This window comes from Oreochromis niloticus, unplaced genomic scaffold, assembly GCF_001858045.2.
Source record: "Oreochromis niloticus isolate F11D_XX unplaced genomic scaffold, O_niloticus_UMD_NMBU tig00002472_pilon, whole genome shotgun sequence".
Taxonomy (NCBI): domain Eukaryota; kingdom Metazoa; phylum Chordata; class Actinopteri; order Cichliformes; family Cichlidae; genus Oreochromis; species Oreochromis niloticus.
Window position 1 is genome coordinate 58,364 of NW_020327646.1, and position 24,641 is coordinate 83,004.

Genomic DNA, 24,641 nt, shown 5'->3' on the forward strand with positions numbered 1-24,641 from the left:
CAGGCCAACAGCTTTAATGACTTTCTCTCACTGCAGTTGTAAGATAAGAGAACTCTTTATTGTCATCGCACAGTCATACCTAGTACAACAGTACAACGAAATTGGAAACTGTGCAATGCAACACAGTAACTTAACTTAATAAATAAAAATAATGAGTGTATGGTTATGGCACATTATTATTATTATTATTATTATTATTATCATTGTTGTTGTTGTTGTTACTGCCCCCCCCCCCCCCCCCCCCAAAAAAAGTCCAATCAGGTCAGCTGTTAGCATTGATTAGGGCTGTTGCCCTGTTGTAAAAGCTGTCCTTTAGTCTGTTTGTTCGGGACCTCAGCAGCCTGAACCTCCTGCCAGACGGCAGCAGCTTAAACACCCCGTGTCCTGGGTGTGTGCAGTCCCGTAGGATGCTGCGTGCTCTTGAGACAGCAAGTGCTGTACAGGTCCTTCAGATTCAGATTTTGATACTCTCTATCACTATGAGGATCATACATCCATGGTTCCTGAAGTCATAAAAGTTATTCATCAGGAAAAAAATCCTGATTGAGGTTGTCATAATTCATGCATGAAAGGGTTAAACCACAACAAACATTCTTCAAGGGCGAGGGGGTTTAGCCTCCAGTTTTCAAGGCCCCTGTCAGCAATTACACTCTCCCTGTTTTCAAACACAGTAAGAAAAATGAAGTCATTCCTAGCACGGAAGGAAGTATCAGTTCTGGAGGGGTGTGCGCGCGTGTGCATAAATGTGCATGCATGCGTACATGCACCAAGGTGTCAGTCCTGGAGGTCAGTGATGGGGAGTGTGGGGGGTATACCCCCCAACCCCCACTTCTGAGTGGGAGAAACATTTCCTGAACAAGTAACAACCCAACAAACGATAGTGTTTAGAAGGGTTAAAGAAATCTGAGCTGGCAGCAATCACTTCAGAGTGTCTGGTCAGAAACTTGCAAATGTTCAGATGTGGGAAGAACAAACAGGCAGAGTCCAGGAATAAAGTTCTCATTCTTTGTATTGTGTGTGTGTGTGTGTGTGTGTGTGTGTGGTTTCTGTAGACAAAGCATAATGATACAAATCACTTAGAAATCAAATTACATAATAAACATAAAGATACAACTGAGGTGTACTCAAGTACAGTGTATAACTAAATAAGCTGACGTTATACTTCAGACTGGTTACATAAACTTAAAGTCAGACATCATGCATTAACACACCGCGTACAACTATGCACTGAAGGCAACTTTACATTGTTTTATCATCTGTTACACAGAGCACAGAATCAACAACACGATAACAACGAATCTCCCTGCTAGCAGCTAATTAGCGAACAGATCTGTTATGCTAGCGAACTGCCACTTATACATAACATCACTTAAACAGAAGCAGAAACTGCTGGTAAGTCATCAAATACACTCATAGCTGAACACCACCATAACTGAGTGAAGTAAAACATTAACTTACGGTCTTATGAACGCACACACTGCCCGTTGTTCGGCTGCCGTTTGTCTCTGAACTACAGCTGCGGACATGCATACCTATGGTCCATTCAGGGGGCATGGGAAATCCCATACACAAACCTAACCCTTTTGTACAGATAGGCTAGTTTGTTTACAAGTTTACAAGTCTCAGAAATAACCTCCCCATCTGGTTTGTGTTACAGGAGAAAGCAGGATAGAATAATTTTCTTTGAAATTGTATTAATTTATTAGATTAGAATGAAATGGATGAATGAAGAATGGTTTACTGGAGATAGTTTTGGTTATTTGTAGTGTAAAATATCTGAATGGTCAAACTGACTGTAAACTTTTATGCATTTATTTGACATTTTCAAAACTTAACTCTAAGTTTTTATATTTAATGGATGAAGAGGTTTACAACACAAGCTAAGAAAAGAATGTGAAATTCTATTCAGTTGTATTTATATAAATGAAATCAAAGCAGTGGCCTTGATGTGGTTTATGTGATAAGATAAAGAACCTACAATAATCATCTATAGCTAACTATCCTAGTCAAAGTTTTTTTTGAAGAAAGCGCCATCTCTTGGTATATCACCTTCCAGCCTCTAACGTCTCCACATAGAAGCAACTCCACTGCAGAGACGTTCTGCAACAGGCAAAGGAAACGACAGTGAATATCGTCCTTTGAGATCATGGTACACTATTAGCTAAACTATGACTTGAATTGTCTATATTTATGTACAGGGTGTCAGGAGGGTGTTTCAATTATTTTACAGATTTAGTAGTCAGCCAGTGAGCAAAGTTAATCGTCATAGTCAAGTCACTGTTTTGTGTTGTGCTGGAAGACAGAGGTCTGCTCAGGCTGCAGTACTCGCTCAAGCTGAAGTTAAATTTATCAGAGACATGAAGTGGATTTAATACTTAATCCTAAACAAAACTGAACACGAAAATTACATTGAATAAAAATGGATTGACTATTCTCATCAAAGCGTGTGAATGTGCTGTCACAGGGGCTGTGGGGTGGAGTTTATAACCCACCACAATTTCCTTTTTCTGATTCACTCTGATAAAAATATCTTAAATGTCAGAATGCTGAACTAACTATTGAGTTGGAAGCTGCGCTGAAGAAAGTAAGGCTGATGTTTACTTGTATTCACTTGTATTATCTTAGAGTAGTGAATGAGACCAAGTCAGAATTTGAAGTTACAGGAGGCGGTTACTTTGTTCTTTTGTGCTCCCTTTAAACAGCATGAAAGCTGCTTAAATGAAAACCAAATGAAAACATATTTATTGATTATGCTTTGTTTCTTTTATTTCTGCGTAATTTTGTACTTAACTGATAGGCTTGTGGACAGATCAAACAACTAAGGGCTTCCTTATAGGTAGCCAGGTACCAGTTTATTAAGTACAGCTTGCTACTTCAGTTAGGTTCAAACGTTTAGCTTTTTTTCATCTGTAGAAAACAAAATCAGTGGAAAATTGATTTAACAGTCCAGATGGCTTTGACTCAATATAGGACACATTCAAATTAATTCAACCACTATTTTGTTTTTTCCACTTTATTTTGTTCCAGCACAATTTTCTCTAATATCTTTCGCTATAATTTCATATCAAAATAACAGCAATGTTGATCTGCTCACTAATTTAACACCTCCTGTTGCACTCAGGCAGGTCCTTTGGCAAAGAGAAGAGAGTGGGTAGATCTTCAATAGCAGCTCCATCATACAGAAAGTCGGCTGGAGATGGATAGCTTCGATATAATGTTCCTGACAAGCGTCTGTTTCTGCCTTCCTTTAACCATGGCAGTCAGCTGTTGGGTGTATTTTGTGGTACGTAAATGAGAGACTATTATTACTTTCTATGTCTTATTCTTGCTGAACTAATTCACTTTTACAAACAGTCTAGTTTTATAAGATTATTACACTTTTGTCACTTTAAATGTTGATTTTCTGAGTTAATAGTTCATTAAGTTTAGTTCTGAATTCACCCATCCATTTTTTTCTGCTTCTGAAGTTGAAGCTTATCCCAGCTGTCACAGTGTGAGAGGTGGAGTGAAACCTGCACTGGTCACCAATCTGTCTTTTTTTTTATTCCATCAGAAAATTTTGCAACTTTTCCACATTTTTGAGTTTCTTATTAGTCTAAATCACACTAAAAATAAAATTTCTGGACACTTAATACAGTTGTTATTAAAAGACGACTAGCTCTCTACATCATTTTCTGTAAACATTTAAATGTTTAGTTCTGAATGTCATGTTTATTACTGCATTAATGTGACTTGCTGCATTGATATTTTCTGCAGGTACGAAGGAAGCAAGTCCCCATCACCTACTACACAAACCTCTTAATCTCCAATCTAATCCAGTTCAGCGGGCTGATCATCATTTTTATCATCAAAAAAACCCGTGAACTATTTCTCTATCGTTATGTTTCTCTTGGCATTTTGTGCGCTGCTGTGATTACTAATATTAGCTTCAAGATGTGCATTGCTACTGAAAGGTATCGGTCTGTCTTTCTCTGTCTGTATTGCATTCAATCACATTCTCAAGCGTCCCTCTAAAGATAAATGTCCTCCTGTATTGACCAGTATGTCTGTCTTGTGTTGCAGGTGTTCGGTCATCACCCGTCCACAGTGGAACTGCAAAGGTTCTGTGCTGCTCTCTGTTCTGGTCTGGATCCTGTCTATTATCACTGGATTTGTTGTTGCATTCTTCGAAATGATTTCATGCTCTGAGTTAATTTTTTTTAACCTCGTCCCTTTTTTCCTGTTCGTCCTCACTTTGGTTTGGACCCTCAAAACTCTGCCTGCTGTCACCTCAGTGCCCACTGAAGAAAAACAGAGAATTGTAGGAATCTTAGTTCTGTTGTTAGTTAATCATTGTCTGATATTCCTTCCTCTCATGATCTGTTATATCTTATCAATTTCACCTTATTTTCTCATTCCTATAATCTTCGTAAATTTGTTTCTGTTCAATCCTTTCATGGATGTGATTTTGGTTTTTGTGATGCGGAAAGACCCCATCGACAATCAGCTGTTGTCTCTGTGCTGCTACACTGGTGGAGAAGTAGCTGCAGATAAAATGCTACAGCTTCAATGCTGCAGTGACTGTAACAGTACAGTGCTGTACACAGCACTGCAGCAGATGTAGCTGCACATAATCAGACAGGTGGTTGAATGTAGCATAGAGAGAGAGAGACAAAAGGGGAAGATTCTGTGAAAGAAGTAGATAAATTAATCAAACATCAACCTTAATAAAAGTAGAGGAGTGGACATCTGAGATTGATCTTCAGATATTCAGAAGCACTATTCTTATTAAAAGCTTCTTTGGTTATTAACCAGCTGAATTCAGTTAAACTGGGGAAGCAACAAGCATGTTTTGTTTATTGATTGCTTTGTTTACTGCTGAGCAGTCATGGTGGAACATTGCTTATAGTGTTTGCTGCTTCAGATTATTTTACTTTTTTTAATGCATATTATTTTGTTTTGTAAACAGCCATTTACAAAAACACCAGGTTTGTGTTGACAACCTGTAAGTGTTTTGTGTGTTTTTTTAAGCAGTTTTTAATTAAAATTCCCAATATTAGTATTTTTGTCTCAACATCGCTAGATCTAAGAGCCTCTGTTGCATTTTGGTATGTTGCTTTGGTAATTAAACGATCTTAATGTAATCAGTTCCTATTTTCCAATATTCTTTGGTTGAGAGAGAGAGAAAGAGAGCAAGACTGAAGTGGATATTACTCTACTGGTGAGTAAACACAGTTAAAAATGTGAGATCATTAGAAACAAATGAACATGATTTATTGATGTGCAGAATTTAGAGGTGTAAGGGTATTTGCTGTTCCCAGGACTGCGCTCTTCTGGACAGAGATCTCCGATGTTGTTCCTGGGATCTGCTGGAGCAACTAGCTTGGGAGTCACCGCACCTAGTGCTCCGATTACCACGGGGACCACCATCACCTTCACCCTCCACATCCTCTCCAGCTCTTCTCTGAGCCCTTGGTATTTCTCCAGCTTCTCGTGTTCCTTCTTCCTGATGTTGCTGTCATTCGGAACCGCTACATCGATCACTACAGCCGTCTTCTCCTGTTTGTCTACCACCACTATGTCCGGTTGGTTAGCCACCACCATTTTGTCCGTCTGTATCTGGAAGTCCCACAGGATCTTAGCTCGGTCATTCTCCACCACTCTTGGGGGCATCTCCCATTTTGACCTCGGGACTTCCAGGTTATACTTGGCACAGATGTTCCTGTACACTATGCCGGCCACTTGGTTATGGCGTTCCATGTATGCCTTGCCTGCTAGCATCTTGCACCCTGCTGTTATGTGCTGGATTGTCTCAGGGGCATATTTACACAGCCTGCACCTGGGGTCTTGCCTGGTGTGATAGACCCCAGCCTCTATGGATCTTGTGCTCAGAGCTTGTTCCTGTGCTGTCATGATTTATCCCCCCAAACTCCCACTCCCAGTGGGAGTATCCCCCCAAAGAGGGACAAAAGGACCCCCTGATGATCCTCTAATCACCTGAAATAAGGTGTGAAAATGGGTGTGGGTCCCAATCAGCCAGGGTTTCAGTGAGCTAGAACTGAAGAAGCTTCTTGGATGAGAGGTGAAACGTCTTCAAGCAACTTAAAGAAGTCCAGACGTTTTTCTTTGCAAGTTCCTTTGACTACGATGACCTGGATGACTGAGAACCTTCACAGACATAAAATGTGGATTATTACATGAAATTTCCCCTTGTGGGACTAATAAAGGTATATCAATCAATCAATCAATTAAATATTAGGTCTCTCTCCTCCAAGTCTCTGTTAGTACATGACTTAATAATTGATCAGCAAATTGATTTACTCTGTCTTACAGAAACCTGGTTGCAGTAGGATGATTATGTTAGTTTAAATGAATCAACACCCCCGAGTCATTCTAACTACCAGAAACCTCGAAGCACAGGCCGAGGGGGCGGTGTGGCAGCAATTTGTCACACCAGCCTATTAATCAATGATAGACCAAGACACTCCAGGGTCTTCATCAGAGCCACCGCCCTGTAGCTGTTGAGGTCCCTGGAGAGCTGTGGGACTTTCCCCAGCCTCAGACTTAGGTTGAAGATGTGCTCCATCACCCCACACGGTTGATCTGTGCAGGACCTGACAACCCTTGAGCTGATGCCATCTGGACCCACTGATTTCCTGGCTTTAATCCTCCTCAGTTCCTTTCTAACCTGGATGGTTGAGAGAGACAGGCTGGAGTCACATGTTGGATGTGTACTGGATGCTATGGTTGGAGATGAGGAGTAGTACCAGGGTGTGCGGAGGAGGTGTGAAGTGGTTGTGGTGTCAGAACTGGAACAGCAGCAGTAGGGGTGGGTAGTGTGCAACAATTGCAACAAATATTGAAGACTGCATCCTGGATGAATCAAACCGGTTAAATAAATGAGTCAGTTCATTTGCCCACCTCCCATCCCCCACAGGCAGCGAGTTTTGATCTTTTTGGCCCGAGATGGTTTTAAGGCCTCTCCAGACTTTCACTAACATTATTCTGCTGAAGCTGATTTTCCATCTTCTCCTTTTTGTGAAGCAGTCCGTTGGTTCACATTGAGGTCCAGCTGTAACTTGTAATTTCAACTGCTGAAATGAATCAAATCTTTTAAAACATAGTCACTCTACTGTATTTGTTTAAGGAAAAAAAACAAACAAACATTAACACTTCAGCTCAGGAGTGTCAATGCCCAGTCCTCGAGGGCCAGTGTCCTGAAACTTTTAAACATGTCCCTGCCACAACACACCAGAATAAAATTATTAGGTCATTAGGAAAACTCTATAGTACTTGACTGCAAGCTGAGGTGGCATTTCAGCACTTTAATTCTGTTAAGAGAAAATTGTACATAGTGTGATCAGCTACATGAAATGTGCCGTTTTTAGGATCACTAAGCAAACCACATGTCTACGTGACATTTCATATAAACTCTTGTGTGATAAACTTATTTTAGCAACTAACAGCTTCCTCTGTTTTGAGAACATACAGATGTAGAAAAGGGGAACCTCAGCTCTGAGTTCTTGGAATAATTTTGTTGTCTTTGTACACACGTGTAACCAGCTTGTATAGATAAAGAACGCAGACAGTGACAGGGCGCGAGTCTGTGAGTGCCTCTCTGCGTACGAGCACTCTGTGGCCACCCTTGCAAGTAAATCAACTGCAGTGTTTGTGTTTTCTGACTCATTTGTCTCAGCTGAAGAACTATTTGGGAGATTCTTAGAAATCCCCTGTCAAATTCATTTGTGTTTGACTAGGGACACATCAAAATGTTGCAGTACACCGGCCCTTGAGGAATGAAGCTTGACACAGCTGTTAGAACATAAGCCTGGCATCCACTTAACCACAGCAAATACTAAATTTAGAGCAAACTTACCGCAACATGTTTCCTCAGGTTAGATGCTGAGTTTTTGTAAGCTGAAATGTAGGTTTGCTTTGGCTCACACAGAAGACACCGCATCATATAGCTGTTCTTTTGTGTTGCTTTTACACTGAAAATGCTTTGTGTCAAAGTCAAAGTCAGTTTTATTGTCATATACATATACAATACATATACATACATATACAATACAATACAACTTTTATTTACATAGGACATTTAAAAAACACCAAAGTGCTTTACAATAGAAACAGGGAAATTAAGACATGATTAAATAAAAGACCAGTTACAAAGTATTACATAGCTCAGCAGGTTGAAGGCACTAATTATACAGGAATAAAAGGGAATATAAGAACAAACGTACTATGAACCGATATAACTAAAAGATACAGTACATCGATAAAAATGGGGACAAATATAAAATAGGGACACTAACTAGATGGAAAAGCTAGGTTAAATAAGTGAGTTTTTTAAAGACGTTTAAAAGATGAGAAGGTTGTTCCGTCAAGAGCAAGACTCTAAACTTGTTTTTATCTTTATTTATCTTCTTCTATTATCCTGAGAATCTGAATGTAAACAGATACAAGCTGCCAATGGAGAGATGCCAAACTCCTCATTGTTCTGGTAACAGTGACAATAAAGATCTTCTATCTTATCCTGATAGAATTTCTATGAATTTCTGTCAAACTGTGGACTCACGGGACGAGTCTTCAGATGACGTCTGCTGCTCATCGCAAGAACTCGAGCAACTAACCAGAAACGTTCATCCTCTCTGTGTCTGACTTTTAGCTTCAAAATCGCTTCATTTCATTTTCTTCTTTTCTTCTTAACATAGAAAATTCCATTATGAACATTTGGCTGCATATGAATATACTTCACTTTATGAAGCATCAACCCATGCAGTTCATCTTCAGTTAGATTCACCATCAGCTCATTTTCACATCAACATCCACATAATGTCTTTTTGATTCAAACACACAGGAAAACTTTCTTCCCAGTAAAAATATATTCAGTATAATTGATTTGATTTCCATGTTACTGTTAGATTAGTGTCTCCTCCATCCTTTCCACACAGACTCTCAGTGTGGGGCCTACAGAGTTATTATCATAGTTTCTTATTCGTTGCTTTGGTTAAACTTATACCTGATTGTATTCTAAACAGTTTCAGTCAGTTAAGCAGGATTAACTATCAGCACAATCACATATGAATTATGACTCTATTGTTAACTCTTAATGTCTTTTATCAGGATGGAGTTCTGGCACATTTCTTATCTTCCAACATTCCTGCAGCCACACACACACTAATCTCTCAAAGCTGAGTCTACACACACAACATCTACACATTTAAATCATGTCAATTATTCTCATTCAACATATTCATTAAACTTCTGATTCAGAATGAAGATGATTTACTAACAGCACTTCATATCATTGTAAACACAACAGCCTAAATGTTAAAACCTTTTTATTTCTCTCAGAGGCAATAAGAGGTGAGGGGGGGACTTCTGTCTCTCTCTGTCCCACCTCTCTCAGCAAGGGCTCATTAAATTCATCCCACTTTCATCATTCATTAAAAACATATTTATGCTGACTATGTGATGTAATGCAAGAAAAGTAGAGGTGAATGGATGGATAATACAATAATAAAATGTCATAAAATAACTGCACCTGTCAGCAGAGCAGCTGAACTAGAACAGCAGTCGTACATTTATTTACAAACCCCACGTGTACAGGGCAGGATGTGCAATGGTCCAGGGGAAAAGGGACAAAGTCCAACACACACTCCGCTCACTCGCTCCTCTCGTATTTGTTTTCAGCACACTCACTCTCACTCCACTCCACGCCACCAGGGAAACAGATCGGGGTCACGGACGAGTCCGAGAACCAAAGCCCAAGAGCACTGCGGTGAGCATAAACAGTAATCACACGACAAACGGGGTTTATCAGGGCTGTACTGACGAGAGTAAGTCCACCACCCAGCAAAGAAGCCTTCTGAGCCTCAGCTTAAACAGCCCAGGAGTCCAGGTCATCAGGTAGAATTACAGCAGGTGTGTGGGCCAAGGGCGGAGCCCAGCTGAGCTCCGCCCAGGCAGACAGGTGAGAGACAGGAGAGAGAGACATATAACCATAGTATGCTAATAGCAAATTCTTTCTTCAGGTTTAAAGTGAGATCCTGCTTTAAGGGCAGCTTCATCTGCTGGTAATGACAGATGTTTCTAGTATATCAGGCTTGGCCAACATTACAGGGACTTACTTGCAGAGACCCACGAGCTCCAAACTTGGTGCTTTATGATTGGTGCAGATGCTCTAAGCTACTATTAACCAATAAGAACCACGGGGTCAGGGGTCACTACAAGAACTTATCAGCCACCAACTTGTATATATAACTTTACTCACACTTGTAAAACTCTGTAAGTAGAATTCAATGGGGCAGAGTGACCTGAGCACAGGCCCACTCTGTGACACTCAGAGGTCTGTGGATATCATCTGCAGGTGCACGTACTGGGAGTACTGGACACAGTGCATGTGCAGCCAGCTTGCAGCCACTTTGCCACCACTTTAGGACGATGTTTACAGTAGACTGAGCCACACTGACATTGAGCAGTCATTGTGCTGCTGCATGGCTGATGGCACCGTCCCTGCAGCTGTCAGGGACAACAAGAACCACTCAGCTACCTCAGCCAAGCCAAGACTGTGCTGATGTTGTGACCTGAGACCAAGACACTAACCCAGGATGGTGATATGATGGTGTGAGAGTGGCTGGATGAGCCCATCCACCTTAAATATGGATCATATAAATATCTGTAATGCAACACATGTTTTATGCAACATGAACATATTTCCCAGCTGTTTCATGTTGTGTTTCCAAGATTTCAGTCCGGCTTGGACAGTCTCAGTCGTTGTGTCCTTGGGCAAGACACTTCACCCGTTGCCTACTGGTGGTGGTCAGAGGGCCCGGTGACGCCAGTGTCCGGCAGCCTCGCCTCTGTCAGTGCGCCCCAGGGCAGCTGTGGCTACAACGTAGCTTGCCATCACCAGTGTGTGAATGTGTGTGTGAATGGGTGACTGACTGGATATGTAAAGCGCTTTGGGGTCCTTAGGGACTAGAAAAGCGCTATATAAATACAGGCCGTTTACCAGGCCATTTGTGTTTGTCTGTTTCTGGTGTGATCACAGCTGAGACGTGTTTGGTTCTGTGGGCCTTTCAGTTTCATCTAAAACCTCCTGAAAGTCTGAATAATCGTCACCTTCGTTGAGATCAGACAAAAGCACTAACTAACAATAACGACTAGTAAGTGCCTCAGTTACCAGAAATTACAGTCAGAGATAAGTATTTATGAAACCTCAGAGAAATCAAACTTCATAACATTTATAGAAGCAGAATTATCCTGTATGTTAATCATCTGAAACATTATTATTATCTAAATACTTCATTGATCATTTTCTAAGTAATAAACCTATAATTTACAACCATAACAGCTCCTAAATAACTGCTCTGTCTGTGATGTAATACTTTAGACATATAAAACTGCTGTCACTGATGATGTTCTGAACTTATTGATCCAGATCTTTTAAATCTGTCTACATGTAACCGGCGTGTTCCTACGTTGTGTCTGACAATGAAAGGTCAAAGAAACAAAGAGCTCCAAGTCATTAACTTGCTCGCTCCAGCTCCTACAACCAAATGCAAACAGTAGAGACGAGGGTTAGCTCCACCCACCACAACTTCCAAGCTAGCAAGAATGATCTATTCATGCTAGCATAGACTGTGCCTGTTACACATCTGTGGCACACACGTACTACACATTTACAGCATCTAGCAAAGACACAATGATGACAATGATTGAACTAAAAACACAATCAGAAACATCAGGGTGGCTAAATATACATTATATGTGTGTTGTACAGTGTTGGGAAAGAAATGAAACCGACCTCTCCCACAGGGGAATTGTAGAAAAGGGGAGGGGCCAAAGGGGTACCCCAAAAGTTACAGGGTTGCACCAAAGAAGAAGAATGAGGAGGGGCTCCAACTGATAATAAACATAAGTGCAGACTTGGAGGTCCTGAAAGTATAAAAGGAACAGTTATTAATAAACTACATACTCTGGAAGAGTCCATGTGTCAGTATTCAGACACCTGGCTTGGGTTTCTGCAGCTAATTTGTCACCTGTGAGGACTCTGAGACAAACCCACAGCATGCAGGTCATTTCTACATCTGTTGGTGTGTCCTCAGTTTCCCAGCATGCCTTGGCTGTGCTCATGGAAGTGAATGAGGGGGAAAGATCTGTCCTGCTGCCCTGTCAGTACTCGGATTTCATACCTGGTGATCTCAGAGGACAAAAGCAGCGTTACAGCGGCGCACATCGATGAGAGCTGACGCTCTCAACACTTCAGACCTCCGCCTGTCTCTGAGAAAACCAACAATGGCTGTCAGCAGCAACTACACCTGCTCCACCAGTGCTGGGAGAGAAGAGCTGAGACTGACAGCTCTTTGTACAGGTCAGTACTGCAGAGGTCAGAGGTCAGTTTGCTGACAAACCATTTAAAAAACATTTTGAGCTAAAATCCATGGAAGTCACAGAGGAAAGAAGAGACACTGCAGAGAGGATCCAGAATATTTGATGTTTTCTGATGACAGTTAAAGTTTCCAGCTATCAAAAAGTGTAACAGCGCAGCCTTCATGTACTTTCAGTTCTCCATCATTAATGATGACTGTCCGTTATAAATCATGTTGGCTAGTTTTCTAGCTCAGTCCATGTCTCCAAAGCAAACTTCTGTCCCACACTTTCTGTGCTGAGTCTTCAGGGATTCTTTTCACTTGGTGCTGAACTAACTTTAATGAATTGGGGCTCCAAAGAAACCCCAGCCCTCCCTAAACAAGGCTAACAAGCAATGCAACAACTCTTTGGGCTCTCTGTAGTGTAGCTATTAATCACAATCAGCTTTACTGACCACAGATATGCACACATGACACCTTCATGACAGACACTTACTATATGCACAGCATATGCATGAGGACTGACTATAAATATCTATAGAGCCACTTCCTCTATCTGCTGGTGGTACATACCTGTCCTTCCATCATGGCTGATCTCCTTGCTCCTCCTCTTTCTTTGCTTTCTGCTGTCTCAGGTTTTCACTAAGTACACGGTCAGTTGTGGCTGATGTCTGTGGTCTCGTCCTGAACAGTGGTTCTGCTGACACTCACTGGTCCTCTGACTCCTTCCTTCCTCGTGTCAGTGCTTTCAGTCTTCTCCTTTGGCGAGCTCATTATCCCAGCTGGGTATCTGATCAGGGCGGCAAGGCGCAGGTGTTGATTGGCCACAGTCAGATCCACCTACAAGCATCTTTGAGGGAAACATCCTGGTGGCAAAAGAAGCTGAAAGTCACTGTAGAGTGTAGCTAGCATACAGCTAAAGCTAAGTCCTTTCAAAGAGTTCTGTTCAGTTATCAGTCACATCTGAGCAACAACAGGAAATGCTGTGGACTTTTGGAGGAAACAGAAAGTTCATGTTGATGTCACAGCTCATTGCTCGCCCAGATCTTTGCACATCTGTAGAACTTTGCAGCAGAATGCAAAGCACACCTGGCTACAGGAAGAGTTTTGGCTCAGACTTTGTTGGTTGGAAGCTGAACATGAGAAATCCTCAACACCAAGACTGATCACAAACACACAAAGCCCCGGGTCCACTCCACAAACTGTACGTGTCTCATTCAAACACAACGTGACCAAACAACTATGTCAATAAGGTGAAAGCTGGTCTGAAGTCATTAGTGACCATCACCTCCTCTGTCTCCACCCGCCTGCAGGCCTTCACCTCCTCATTCATCCACAGTCTGCCTCCCTCTGCTCCATCAGCTGACGTCCTCTGTACAACTACCTGCTGTGTGCACATCTTTGATTTCTTCTTCTTTTATCCTGCAAAGCTCAAACTTCACTATAATACAAAGACATTTCAGAAACGCTGCACTGAGTGAAAGATAACAGCAGTGACCTAAATGAGTCTCTAGCGTATTCAAATAGATTTTCTGTGAAGCATTAAAATCAAACTTTTGTTTCTCATCCTTTCAGTTTTGTGCTTGTGCTGTTAGTCTGAGAAGCTCCTTGTTTGAAGTCAGCTCAGGATCATGAAGACTTCAAATCTATTTGATGCCTGAGTAACTTCCATACGGAGAAACATCTGGATCAAATCCACACTGAATGTTTATGTGACACATTTAAAAGAAGTCTGTGTTGTTCACAGTCGTGCTTGTACAGAGTGCTGACAGCTGACAGGACCTAACAGGAATAATGTGTCTGTGCTGAGTGAGACACTAACATAACACATCATGATGTTCATGAGTCTGGGATGGAAATCCTTGTTATTATGGGCTGTACCAGGCTGACTGTGTTACAGAGGATTTCATCCTTTGTCCATCAGGACAGTCAGACAGAAATCTGCTTCCTGTTCCCAGTGTGAGCGTTTGTCAGCCTCACTGATGGAGGACGGCTCTCTCACAGTGTGCAGACATGTTTAATGAGTCACTGCTAACAGTCACAGTTCATCACAGCAGCTGTTTAATATGGACGTGAAAGAATAAGAGATCCAACATGTCCTCTGACCTGGACCCACAGCACTGATCACTGATCACAGAGTCTGTTACACAGACTGACCGCTCTGTGGTCAAACATGAAGGCATCAACGTGACCTCTGACCTTTATCTACAGTGTTTCAGTCTATTTGAACTTTTTACATTGAGCCTCATGATCACTGTGATAACATGTGATCATTCAGCCCCACGAGTTCATGGATATACTGGAGGAAAAGCATCTTTATTAGAAGGACCAGACCTCAGACCTCACACTTCCTTTCTTCTATTTGTCTCCAAACACCTTCTCACATTCACGTCTCTGTTCTAGCGTCCATGTCCCGCCCTCTCTCTCTTTGCTCGTTTGTCACTTCCTGTCATTGTAACCAGGGAGATCTGCCTGACCCAGGATCAGACACTGAAGCTCAGCCTGAGGTGTAGATAGTTGATTATCATTCATTCAGTTTAATTTGATTTATACAGCACCAAATCATCACAGCTGTGGACTCTCATCTTCTACGGGGCAACCGTGGCGCTGGGGGTTGTGTGGCACACCCAAAATGCATGGCCACTTTTGTGTTAATCATTTAATTTAATTTATTTAATTTGTTTATCAGTTAATTTCTGTGGCTATTAACATTCAAAATGACTTTGGTAACATGACCAATTTAACCAGTCTATTATTTATATTTATTATTTATTTATCTATAGTCTATTATTTTGTCACATAAACTGTACAGAAGGTGCAAAAAAATCTCTCTCTCTCTCTGACACACAGACACACACACACACACACACACACACACACACACACACAGCCTTTATCTTAAACGATGATTTACGAACATATATAAAGAGGATTGGATCCCCGCGAAACGCTCGTGTCAGTGTTCGTGTTGGAGTTTAATCTGTGACGTAGAGGAGCTCGTTACCATGGAGCCTGACAACAGGAGAAGGGGTTTCCCTCTACGGCAGCACTTTGAGCTGATCTCACACAATATACCTCCATTACCCATCCATCCATCCTTCATCCATCTATCCATCCTTCATCCATCTATCCTCTTTCTGTCCTCCACCCGTCTGTTCTGCTGAGCCGTATCAGCGTCACGTGACCACAGTCACTGCCCATGTTGGAAATGCTGCAGCAGCTTCACCATAAACATCTAATTTCCTGCTGGATTTATTTACATGTTTATTGAAACCACAGCGACACGTTGTTGATCTCAGCATCTCTCATCTGTGAACAAAAACACGACTGAATCACACAAAGTCACATGTAGCCGTTTCTGTTTCCATGGCAACAGCTGAGAGGCATCACCACCACCCAGTGGAGCACCAGCCTGATCACAGGCTGGAGGAAACATGGTGGGTGGTCACGTGAGCTGTAGTCGGCTCCTGATAAACAATCAAATCAAAGACAGAAAACAGGATGAAGCTTCATGAATGACAACAAGGGAAATGATGACATCATAACAGAAACACAAACATGGATATAAAACATGCCAGACTGAAAATGAGACGTCAACAGCATCACAAATATTAATTTTTAAAGCTTCCACATGGTTTACATTTCCTCCATGGAAACAGGAAGTGCTGCTTTTAATTTGAAAACTCATTTAAGGACGTGGACGTGGAAAAGTACAAATCTGACAGCTTTTGTTGGACATGAAGTCAGTGATGTGTCTGTGTGACAGCTGTGGAAGCACAGGAGCAACGTCTGTGGGAAAATCCACAGACTTTGTACCACTCGGACATGTTTGAAGGAGGTTTTTCACAATAAAATCCAAGATTCAGTCTAAATGAAACTTCCTTCACCTTGTAAGGAAACATTTTGTGGACACGATGGTTTTCCAGCTAACAAAGTTAGTCCAGTGAGAGACGGCAGGAGGAGCAGAGGTCAGCTCACTGTGACAGAGGTCAAACAGATGTGAACAGGACACACTGGTGTTTTTCATCTCCGCACACAGACAAACCACAGCAACACTGACTCCACACTCAGCCTCCCAGTGACCGTGAGCTTACCCGTGCCACCCTCTGTGGACACCCCTGTGTCATGTGATGGTGATACAGGACGTTTTCCACACCCAGCTCCACATTGAGTCCTGGCTTCAGTGGGTGAGTCCATCCAGCAGAGACGTGGAGACACAAAGAGCTGCTGGACAGTTTCAGGTGTTACATTTCAGTTCAGGTTCATGGTTGTCCACTAGAACCTGATGTAGAAGCTGCAGCATGGAAGCACACGATGATGGGGCTGAGGAGCAGCTCTTTACTGACATCTAGCGCTTTTATGTCCTTTTGCTGCTTAATAAAGGTCAGCTTTCTTCTCCTGCAGATGCTTTGATGAGTCTTTTGCTGTCCCCATGACTCAGGACCCAACAACGTCGATGCAGCACTGACCTGCAGTGTCTGTCTGAAGGCCTGAAACTCCTCCCACGCTGATCACAGGTGAGCATGGTGACCTTCAGTCAGGGAAACCTGTGATTGTTTCTGTCCAGCTCAGCTGTTGGACAGTAAAGAACTCCAGCCAACCTCCAGCAGGGAGAAAGAAAAGTGTCTGTATTATGATTGGTTTTCTCTGAGAGTGATCACAGATCCCTGCAGAGTGACTGAACACTCGCACACACTTCCAGCTGTGGAGGCGCAGTGATGGGCGCCCTGCAAACATGAATGAACCCTGTGCACTTTGTTTACATGCTGCTTTATTGTTTTTGCTGTAACTGAACTTCATATCTAGTCTCCTGAGCACGACCCCGACGCTCTCCTCCTGTTACAGGATGTGATGTGTCAGATGGGAGTGTGCCCGTGGGGATCTGTGATTTTCTTTTTTTGTTTTTTTGTTTTTTGGCCTGTCCCGTTTGGCTCCCAGCCTTGCCGTAATGGTCTATTTGATTCACCTTTTATTGTTTATTTTATTTTTCATTTGCTGAATACGGGACAGACTTTACTGGGGGAAAGAAAGGGGAGAAAGAAAGAGGGAAAGAAAAACAGCTGAGAAGAGGAACGGGGGAAAAAAAGGGCAAAAAACAAAAACCAAGAGAGTAAGCAGACAAGAAATACATATATCGATCACCTGGATCACCTGTTGAGAAAGAAAAAAGAAAACAAGCAGTGTCACGGCTCGGGGCAGCGGCCGTGTGAGGTGTGGAAGGAGGACTCAAATGCAGCACTTATAATGATGTGAGGGTGATTTATTACGAATACCAAACATAAAGTGGAGATGGTAAAACAGAACCAAGGATGAACTAAACTGGGAGAAACTAAACCAAAGAGCAGCAAACCTGAACATGGAGGGAAGACAGCAGGGAGAACACGCAGAGAACGCAGGGTGACACAGAGGGTGAATACAGGGTAACACGGAGGATGAACACAGACGACGCAACGAGGGACTGAGGGAAACACACACTATAAATACACAGAGGGACACTGGGCAATCACATACAGGTGGGAGACACAGCTGGACCTGATTAACCTGACGAGACAGGGGAACACTAACACCAGGGACCAACAGAGGGAGCACAAAGGAGAGACGCAGGTAGGAATGAAAGAAACACACAACTCAAACCCTAAGAACAAATACAAAATCAGAATAAACTAGACAAAGGATAATAATAAACTTAAAGCGCTGGGTCACAGACCCAGGACCATGACAGTACCCCCCCCTCAAGGGCTGGCTCCCGACAGCCCCAAAACACAAATGAACCACCAAGCCCGGGTGGGCGGTGGGAGGCCCAGGACGGAGGGTCCAGACCAGGACCAAAACGGAGGCCCCAAAGTCCCAAACAAAACGTTCACAAAACTCACAGGGGAGCAGAGTCTGAAACATAGTTCAGGTGGCCGGCCTGGGGCCCGATAACACAGAAGGCCAGGATGGGGCAGTTCAGGAGGCCGGCCACGAAGAAGGCCGTGGCGGCGCGCAAAAAGTTCAGGAGGCCGTCCACGAAGAAGGCCGTGGCGGCGCGCAAACCGTTCAGGAGGCCGTCCACGCGTTAGGCGGTGGCGGCCACAGAAGTCTGGAGGCTGGCCACGCGGAAGGCCGTGGCGGCGACAACCTCGATCAGGAGGGCGTCCACGACGGCGACGATGACCAGCCAGCGGCCTAGAAAACGGCCAGTGAAGAAGAGGTGCCAGACGTGGACCGGATGGCGGCGTGCCAGCAGAACCAGGAGAGGCTGGAACTGATGCAGTCGGCAAGGATGATGAAGCCGATGAGGAGGCTGGGCCAGGCGAGGATGATGAAGCCGATGAGGAGGCTGGGCCAGGCGAGGATGATGAAGCCGATGAGGAGGCTGGGCCAGGCGAGGATGATGAAGCCGATGAGGAGGCTGGGCCAGGCGAGGATGCAGACGCCGATGAGAAGGCTGGGCCAGGCGAGGATGCAGACACGAAGGCTGGACCAGACGTAGATGAGGCTAATGATGATGATGATGACGCTGCAGGCGTGGGAGAGGATGACGAGGCTGCAGCTGGCAAAGATGATGACGCTGCAGGCGTGGGAGAGGGTGACGAGGCTGCAGCTGGCGCAGATGACGAGGCTGCAGCTGGCGCAGATGACGAGGCTGCAGCTGGCGCAGATGAAGAGGCTGCAGCTGGCGGCATGGAAGCCGGAGCCGGAGGTGCTGCAGGCGGCGGCGTGGGAGCCGGAGGCGCTGCAGCTGGCGGCGTGGAAACTAAGTTTAGAACGAGATTTCTCTAATTTAAAAAAATAGGATGAGTGTTGTTCACCTTCTTCTAACCATCTTCTCCTTGATCTCACAAAGGCTTCCTCTGCTTTCAGTTTATAAATATCATTTAACTTACTCTGTTGCAAAGCTAAGTCAGTTTTATCTTCTTCAGATAGGCTCTCTGGTGGGATCTGAGTGAGAGCAGATATCCTAGTAATTACATTATTTCTTCATTTTTCCTTTGTTTTGCTGCAGATGAGCCATACTCTCTTAAATATTTAGCGGCTTCAGATTTAAAGAGTTCCCAATTTTGACAGTAGAGATGACTGCTTAGGGCTTTATCCCAGAAATGTTTGATTAATGACAAAATATCTTCAGTCACTTTTTCATGTTTTAGAAGGGAATTATTAAGTTTCCAGTAGCAGCTCCTACAAGTTTGGGCAGCATTAGCATTGAAAAAGACCTGAAGTGATACCGCTTTGTGATCCGTGAGTGGAGTTGGCATTATGGTTATAACATTATCCCTATTTAAGCAATCAGAGATTAACGAGAAGTCAATACAGGATTTAGAAGAGTTGGATTTGTTACTCCGTGTAAATAGTCTGGCTTTGGGGTTTTTAAATCTCCAAATATCTATTAAATGAAACTTTTGCATAAATGTATTTAAACAACAGGACAGAGAGTTATTTGAACCAGGTGGCCATCTGTCCAGTGAAGGATCTGGAGCAATGTTAAAATCGCCTCCAATAATAGGAGATTAGGGTATTTGGATAACCAGAACAAAAAGCGTGTTTCAAGGGCATCCAATAAGAAGTCATTATCAGACTTAGAATTAAAACCATACACGTTGGATAGAAGAAGTGAACCATCAATGTTGACAATCATTATCACATAGTGTCCTTCTGAGTCCTTTTCAGAGTGCCCATTAAATTTGTTCTTCAGAGTAATAACTCCTGGCGATCTTTCTTCTTTTATTTTAACTTTCTTTTTATTGTTTTTTAAAAACATTATACAGGGGGGTAGGGGGTAACAACAAAACAGAACAACAACAAAAAAACCAAAACAAAACAAAAAAAAACCCCATGTTGGATCACCTTGTTTTACACTTTGATCATTTCTCATTATCAGTGTGTTGGTCTTTATCCTGTTGAGTTTATGTACTCAGTCCATTTCTCCCACTTTTTATGGTATTGATCTTCCCGAGTCCTTATTCTGTAGGTCAATTGTTCCATAGTTTGTATTTCATCTATAATTGTGATCCATTCGTCCTGTGATGGTGGGTCTATCTTGTTCCATTTTCTTGTGATTGCCTTTTTACTGGCAGCAAGCATAATTTTCAATATGTATCTCTCTTCTTTCATCACATTTCCCGTAATGACACCAAAGTATAATAATGTACAAGTCTTAGATACAGCATAACCCAGAATTTTACCTATAACTAAATGAACATCTTCCCAAAATGTTGTAATCTTGGGACAGAACCAGAACACATGGGAATGATTCACATTTCCATCTCCACAGCCCCTCCAACACGGTTGTGGTAATGAAGTATTTTTGTTCCTAATTTTGGGTGTTGTAAAAAATCTAATTACATTTTTCCAGCAGTGCAGTCTCCAGGCACGTGATGATGTTGTTGACTGCTGTATTTTCCAGGTTTGTGACCATTCCTCATCAGATATGTTCAGTCCCAACTCTCTCTGCCACTTCAGTTTTACATATGTTGTTGTACACCCTCTTGCCTCCATTATATGCTCGTAAATTGTAGAGATTATTCTAATTTTCTTTGCTTTATAAACTTCAGTTATGGTTTTAATTATCGTATTTTTATCCAGATCTACATTATGTTTTACTTCTTTATTTAAAAAGCCCCTAATCTGCAAATATCTGCAGTGATCTTCATTACTTAGTTAATATTTTTGGTTAATCTCCTGGAAACTCATAAAATTCCCATCTTTAATTAGTGTACACATCGCTGTTAATCCAGTAGGAATCCACTGTTTAAATCTTTGGTCCATAGAACCGGGTGTAAAACCCTTATCATAGGCTATCCATCGGGTTAATCCAAGCTCTTTGTCTAGTTTGTATTTTCATATCAGGTTAAACCATATTTTTAGCGTAAACTGAGTGACTGAGTTCAGCTATTTAATTAATCTCATTGTTTCTTTTCTGTCTCCTATAAGGCTTTGAATTTCTCTTACTTGTACTGATTCTTCTAAATTCTTCCATTTGGCTTCATAATCGTTGTCACACCAACAAATGATATACCTGATTTGTGCAGCATAAAAGTATGCCAAACCCCCTTATCCTTTCTTATCTGTAGTGTTTCAAATTTGATTCTCGGTCTGTGACCATTCCATATAAACTTAGATATAATTTTGTCCCATCATCTAAATTGTTTTTCAAGTATATCAACAGGTAGTGACTGAAAAAAATAGAGAAGTCGAGGTAAGACACTTACTTTTATCATCTCTATTCGAGCGCCAATATCGAAATCCTCTGGATCCACTTTCAGTTAAAAGTCGTTTGTTGGATTGTTTTGTTTTCAGTTCACAGAGTCATGAAGCGATGAGGAAATAAAACAGCCAGTTTTCTGATGGGTCCCAGAAGTTTTTATCATCTGAAATCTAAACATTTCTTTAATCTGTGTGTTTGTGTTCAGATCCTCCATCAGAGCCAGGGGTCATCTACTCCCCACTAAAGTCAACAGTGACACCTTCAAAACAGCTAAACCAGTCTGATCAGTTATGACAGGCTTGCGACTAAATACAGTCCTGCACACCTCTGTGGATCATATGTTATGTATTTATTACATACTGTGTGCATTTGCAGTGTTACAGTTGGACTGAAATAAACAGCTTAAATTTAGACTTCAGACTCTTTAAAAAAAACCAAAAAAAAAAACCGAATAATGCAACAACTCAGTCACTTGCTTATGTAAGTACCTGCAGCCAATCACAGTATGCATTCTGATTCAAAGGTTGAATGTTTTCTTGCCTGAAGCAGAATCAACGGACTTCAGTCTTCTTGTTAATGCCTGCAGAGCTTATCTTTAAAAAGAGCTGCTGTAAACCTTCACAGCCCTCAGGGAGGCGATCTTTCTGAACCATGTGAGAACCATAGGGCTTGCCCCACTGTGTTTTCCAAAAAGCAGTATCCTTAATAACAGAGTGTGATTCTTGAAAAAAAACCAAAGTCAGTATTCTGTTGATTTGCAAACAAAAACAAAGCTTTTCGCTTAACAGTGTCTCTTAAGCCCCTGACATTGAGAGAACAAAGTGATATAGACAGTGCGGCTTTAAGACAAAATAATGAACAGTTTACTTCCATTAGTTAACATGGAACTGGTACTGGTAAATAACTCCTTTGACATCTGTAACTTTATACCTCAATGTGGGCATGAAACCTCCATCAACGCAGGTGCAGCTTGATCCTCAGGCGAAGTGAGCATTGGGTGCACCTCTTTCCCTTCAATGATCACACGGACGCCGGCAAAGTGAGCTCTTTTCCTTCTTTCCTCGCAGCATCAATAAGAGGCCAAAGCTTCTCTCACGTCGCTCTGTCGGCAGAGGACAGATCTTCAGTGTACCTCATGTAATTTTCTTTCAGAAAGGAGCAGTTTTTAGCTTTCCTCCAGATCAGGTCACGAGCTGATCTTGTCACACATCGAATGATAACCAGCCTTGGTTTCTTCTGAGTTTCGCTATAGCGGCCCAGGCGATGAACTACATCCATGCTGTTTTTGAATCCTGCACTTGTTTCCCCGGCAACAGTGCAGCAGATGTCAAGAATTTTTCTGGTGATGTCTTCTTGCTTTTCCTCAGGGACACCTGAGAGCCTGAGATTCCATCTCTGATGGTATCTTTCAACTTCGTTGACCTTCAGTTCTACTTGAGACATTCTGCTGCTGTTTTTTTCACAAGTAGCTTTAACTGTTTTGGTGACATTCTTCAAAGATTCTACTTCGAAGAACATGAAGTCAATAGACTTCTTCATGGCCTCGATGTTAACAGTATTCTTACTGATCATAGCCTCCAGATTATCTGAGCGCTCATGAATTAAAGTAGCAATGTTGTTTTGCACATCAGCAAGAGTTATATCACCTTTGTGTTTTTTACCATCTGGTCTGGCTGGAGTGTCGGGGTCCGAGTCCGGCAGTGGCATCAGTTCAGGACTTTTGCTGTGGTTGTAGTCATGTTCGGCAGTCACGGGATTCTTGGGGCTGGTTTTTGAGCCAGCTACACCTGTGTTTCTCTCCATTTCCTTGGATGTTCCTTTGGTTAGACTTTTAAATTTCATGGGTGTTACTTTTTCCTTCCTTTTGCTACCCTGAGTTGTTGGAAACATCGCTGGGGTAACAGAGCTTTCCTGCTGTTAGCTGAGCTATCGCTTTGCAAAGAGGCTAGGGTCGCTAAAAAGTTCTTTGAAGTATGGTTCAGGAAGCCGTTACTTAGAAGTGTCGCATACGTGTACTGAATAAACAGTCAGTAGGATAACTCACTTGTGATTCAGATAAAACACGCTTAGCCACGGAGAAGAGCGTCTACCTCGGTCGCCATCTTGGCTCCAATCCCCCCTACGGCAGCGCCTTTTCTCCTGCGCTGATCACAAACATGGACGCACGCTCACGCACCAAACAAAAGGGCGCGCTCACACAAACAAGCAGCCTGATTGCGTCATATTAAAAAAAAATCATTAAAAATCACCCTTGATAGTTGACATGAAACTTTAAACACATCATTCCTCTGCTCCACCTGCTCTACACCTGCTCAGTTTCATCCCAAACTGCATTCATGCTCCCGAGAAATTAAAGGCCAAGTCTGCTCAAATGTATTAACTTTAAAGGAATGTGATGAACTCATGTTAGACATTTATTAAAAACCATCTGTGATTGTTGATATGAAACTGTCAGTTGGGTTACCTTCTCGGTGCCAACTTTCATTACTTTTCACTCATATATACCCTATAGCAGCAGTGCCCACGAACCGGTTTAATGTCAGACAGTGGTAGACTCATAGTGCAGAAGCCAATGCTGCATTCACTTACACTCGGATATCTGAGTTTCACTGTGAAAACATAATCGTACATTTGATATTTGATTGAATGTTATTGTTTTAGCTTTGGGGTGGCACCCGGGGTGGCCAGTCTGGTTGGGGGGTGGCCTGTGCCCCCCCAGGCCACCCCGCTGGACACGCCACTGCTCCCGAGTGTCCTCAAACGCCTCTCTGGGTTTTTTCTACCTGCTCAGTTTACTTTCGCTTTCCTGAACTTCGTGGAGTGGAGCTTGTTGTTGGTGTGTGAAGAAACTGTAAGTTTGCTTTGTTTCCTCCTTTATCAGTTTGTCTTTAGGAACTTTACTGTTTGTTCAGCTCATGTTTGAGTTCTTCACACAACAAACTGTGTGTGTTTATATTTCCGGTCTCTCCATTAAAGTCAGTGTGTAATGTTTTCCTGGCTAACATCAGCTGTTAGTTCAGCACAAATCTGCTGCTCCATAGTTCACGGTAACGGACTCACAGCTGTACCAACGAGGCCGAGTGTGTCCGCCACTCTGA

General features: G+C 42.5%; 1 protein-coding gene and 1 long non-coding RNA gene across 3 annotated transcripts; both read left to right on the forward strand.

Moving 5' to 3' along the window:
* The first annotated feature begins 3,134 nt into the window (after positions 1–3,134).
* LOC112845031 (uncharacterized) lies at positions 3,135–4,621 on the forward strand. The gene is made up of 3 exons (XM_025904552.1): positions 3,135–3,283; positions 3,757–3,953; positions 4,063–4,621. The coding sequence occupies exons 1-3, from the start codon at positions 3,197–3,199 to the stop codon at positions 4,601–4,603; spliced, it is 825 nt and encodes a 274-aa protein (XP_025760337.1). The 5' UTR covers positions 3,135–3,196; the 3' UTR covers positions 4,604–4,621.
* Positions 4,622–9,451: 4,830 nt separating this feature from the next.
* On the forward strand, positions 9,452–13,859 carry LOC109200519 (uncharacterized). Of its 2 annotated transcripts, none has more exons than XR_002060682.2 (3): positions 9,452–9,763; positions 12,093–12,358; positions 13,670–13,859. It is a non-coding gene; the product is annotated as an uncharacterized LOC109200519 (long non-coding RNA). The 2 variants fall into 2 exon arrangements; XR_002060683.2 differs by lacking the exon at positions 9,452–9,763 and adding an exon at positions 9,911–9,955.
* The last annotated feature ends 10,782 nt before the right edge of the window (positions 13,860–24,641 follow it).

Excerpts from the sequence above, each read along its gene's own strand:
- LOC112845031 (XM_025904552.1), top strand. The coding sequence starts at position 3,197 with ATGGATAGCTTCGATATAATGTTCCTGACAAGCGTCTGTTTCTGCCTT. Across the intron at positions 3,284-3,756 it reads GCTGTTGGGTGTATTTTGTG|GTACGAAGGAAGCAAGTCCC; the intron begins GTACGTAAATGA and ends TATTTTCTGCAG. Across the intron at positions 3,954-4,062 it reads ATGTGCATTGCTACTGAAAG|GTGTTCGGTCATCACCCGTC; the intron begins GTATCGGTCTGT and ends CTTGTGTTGCAG.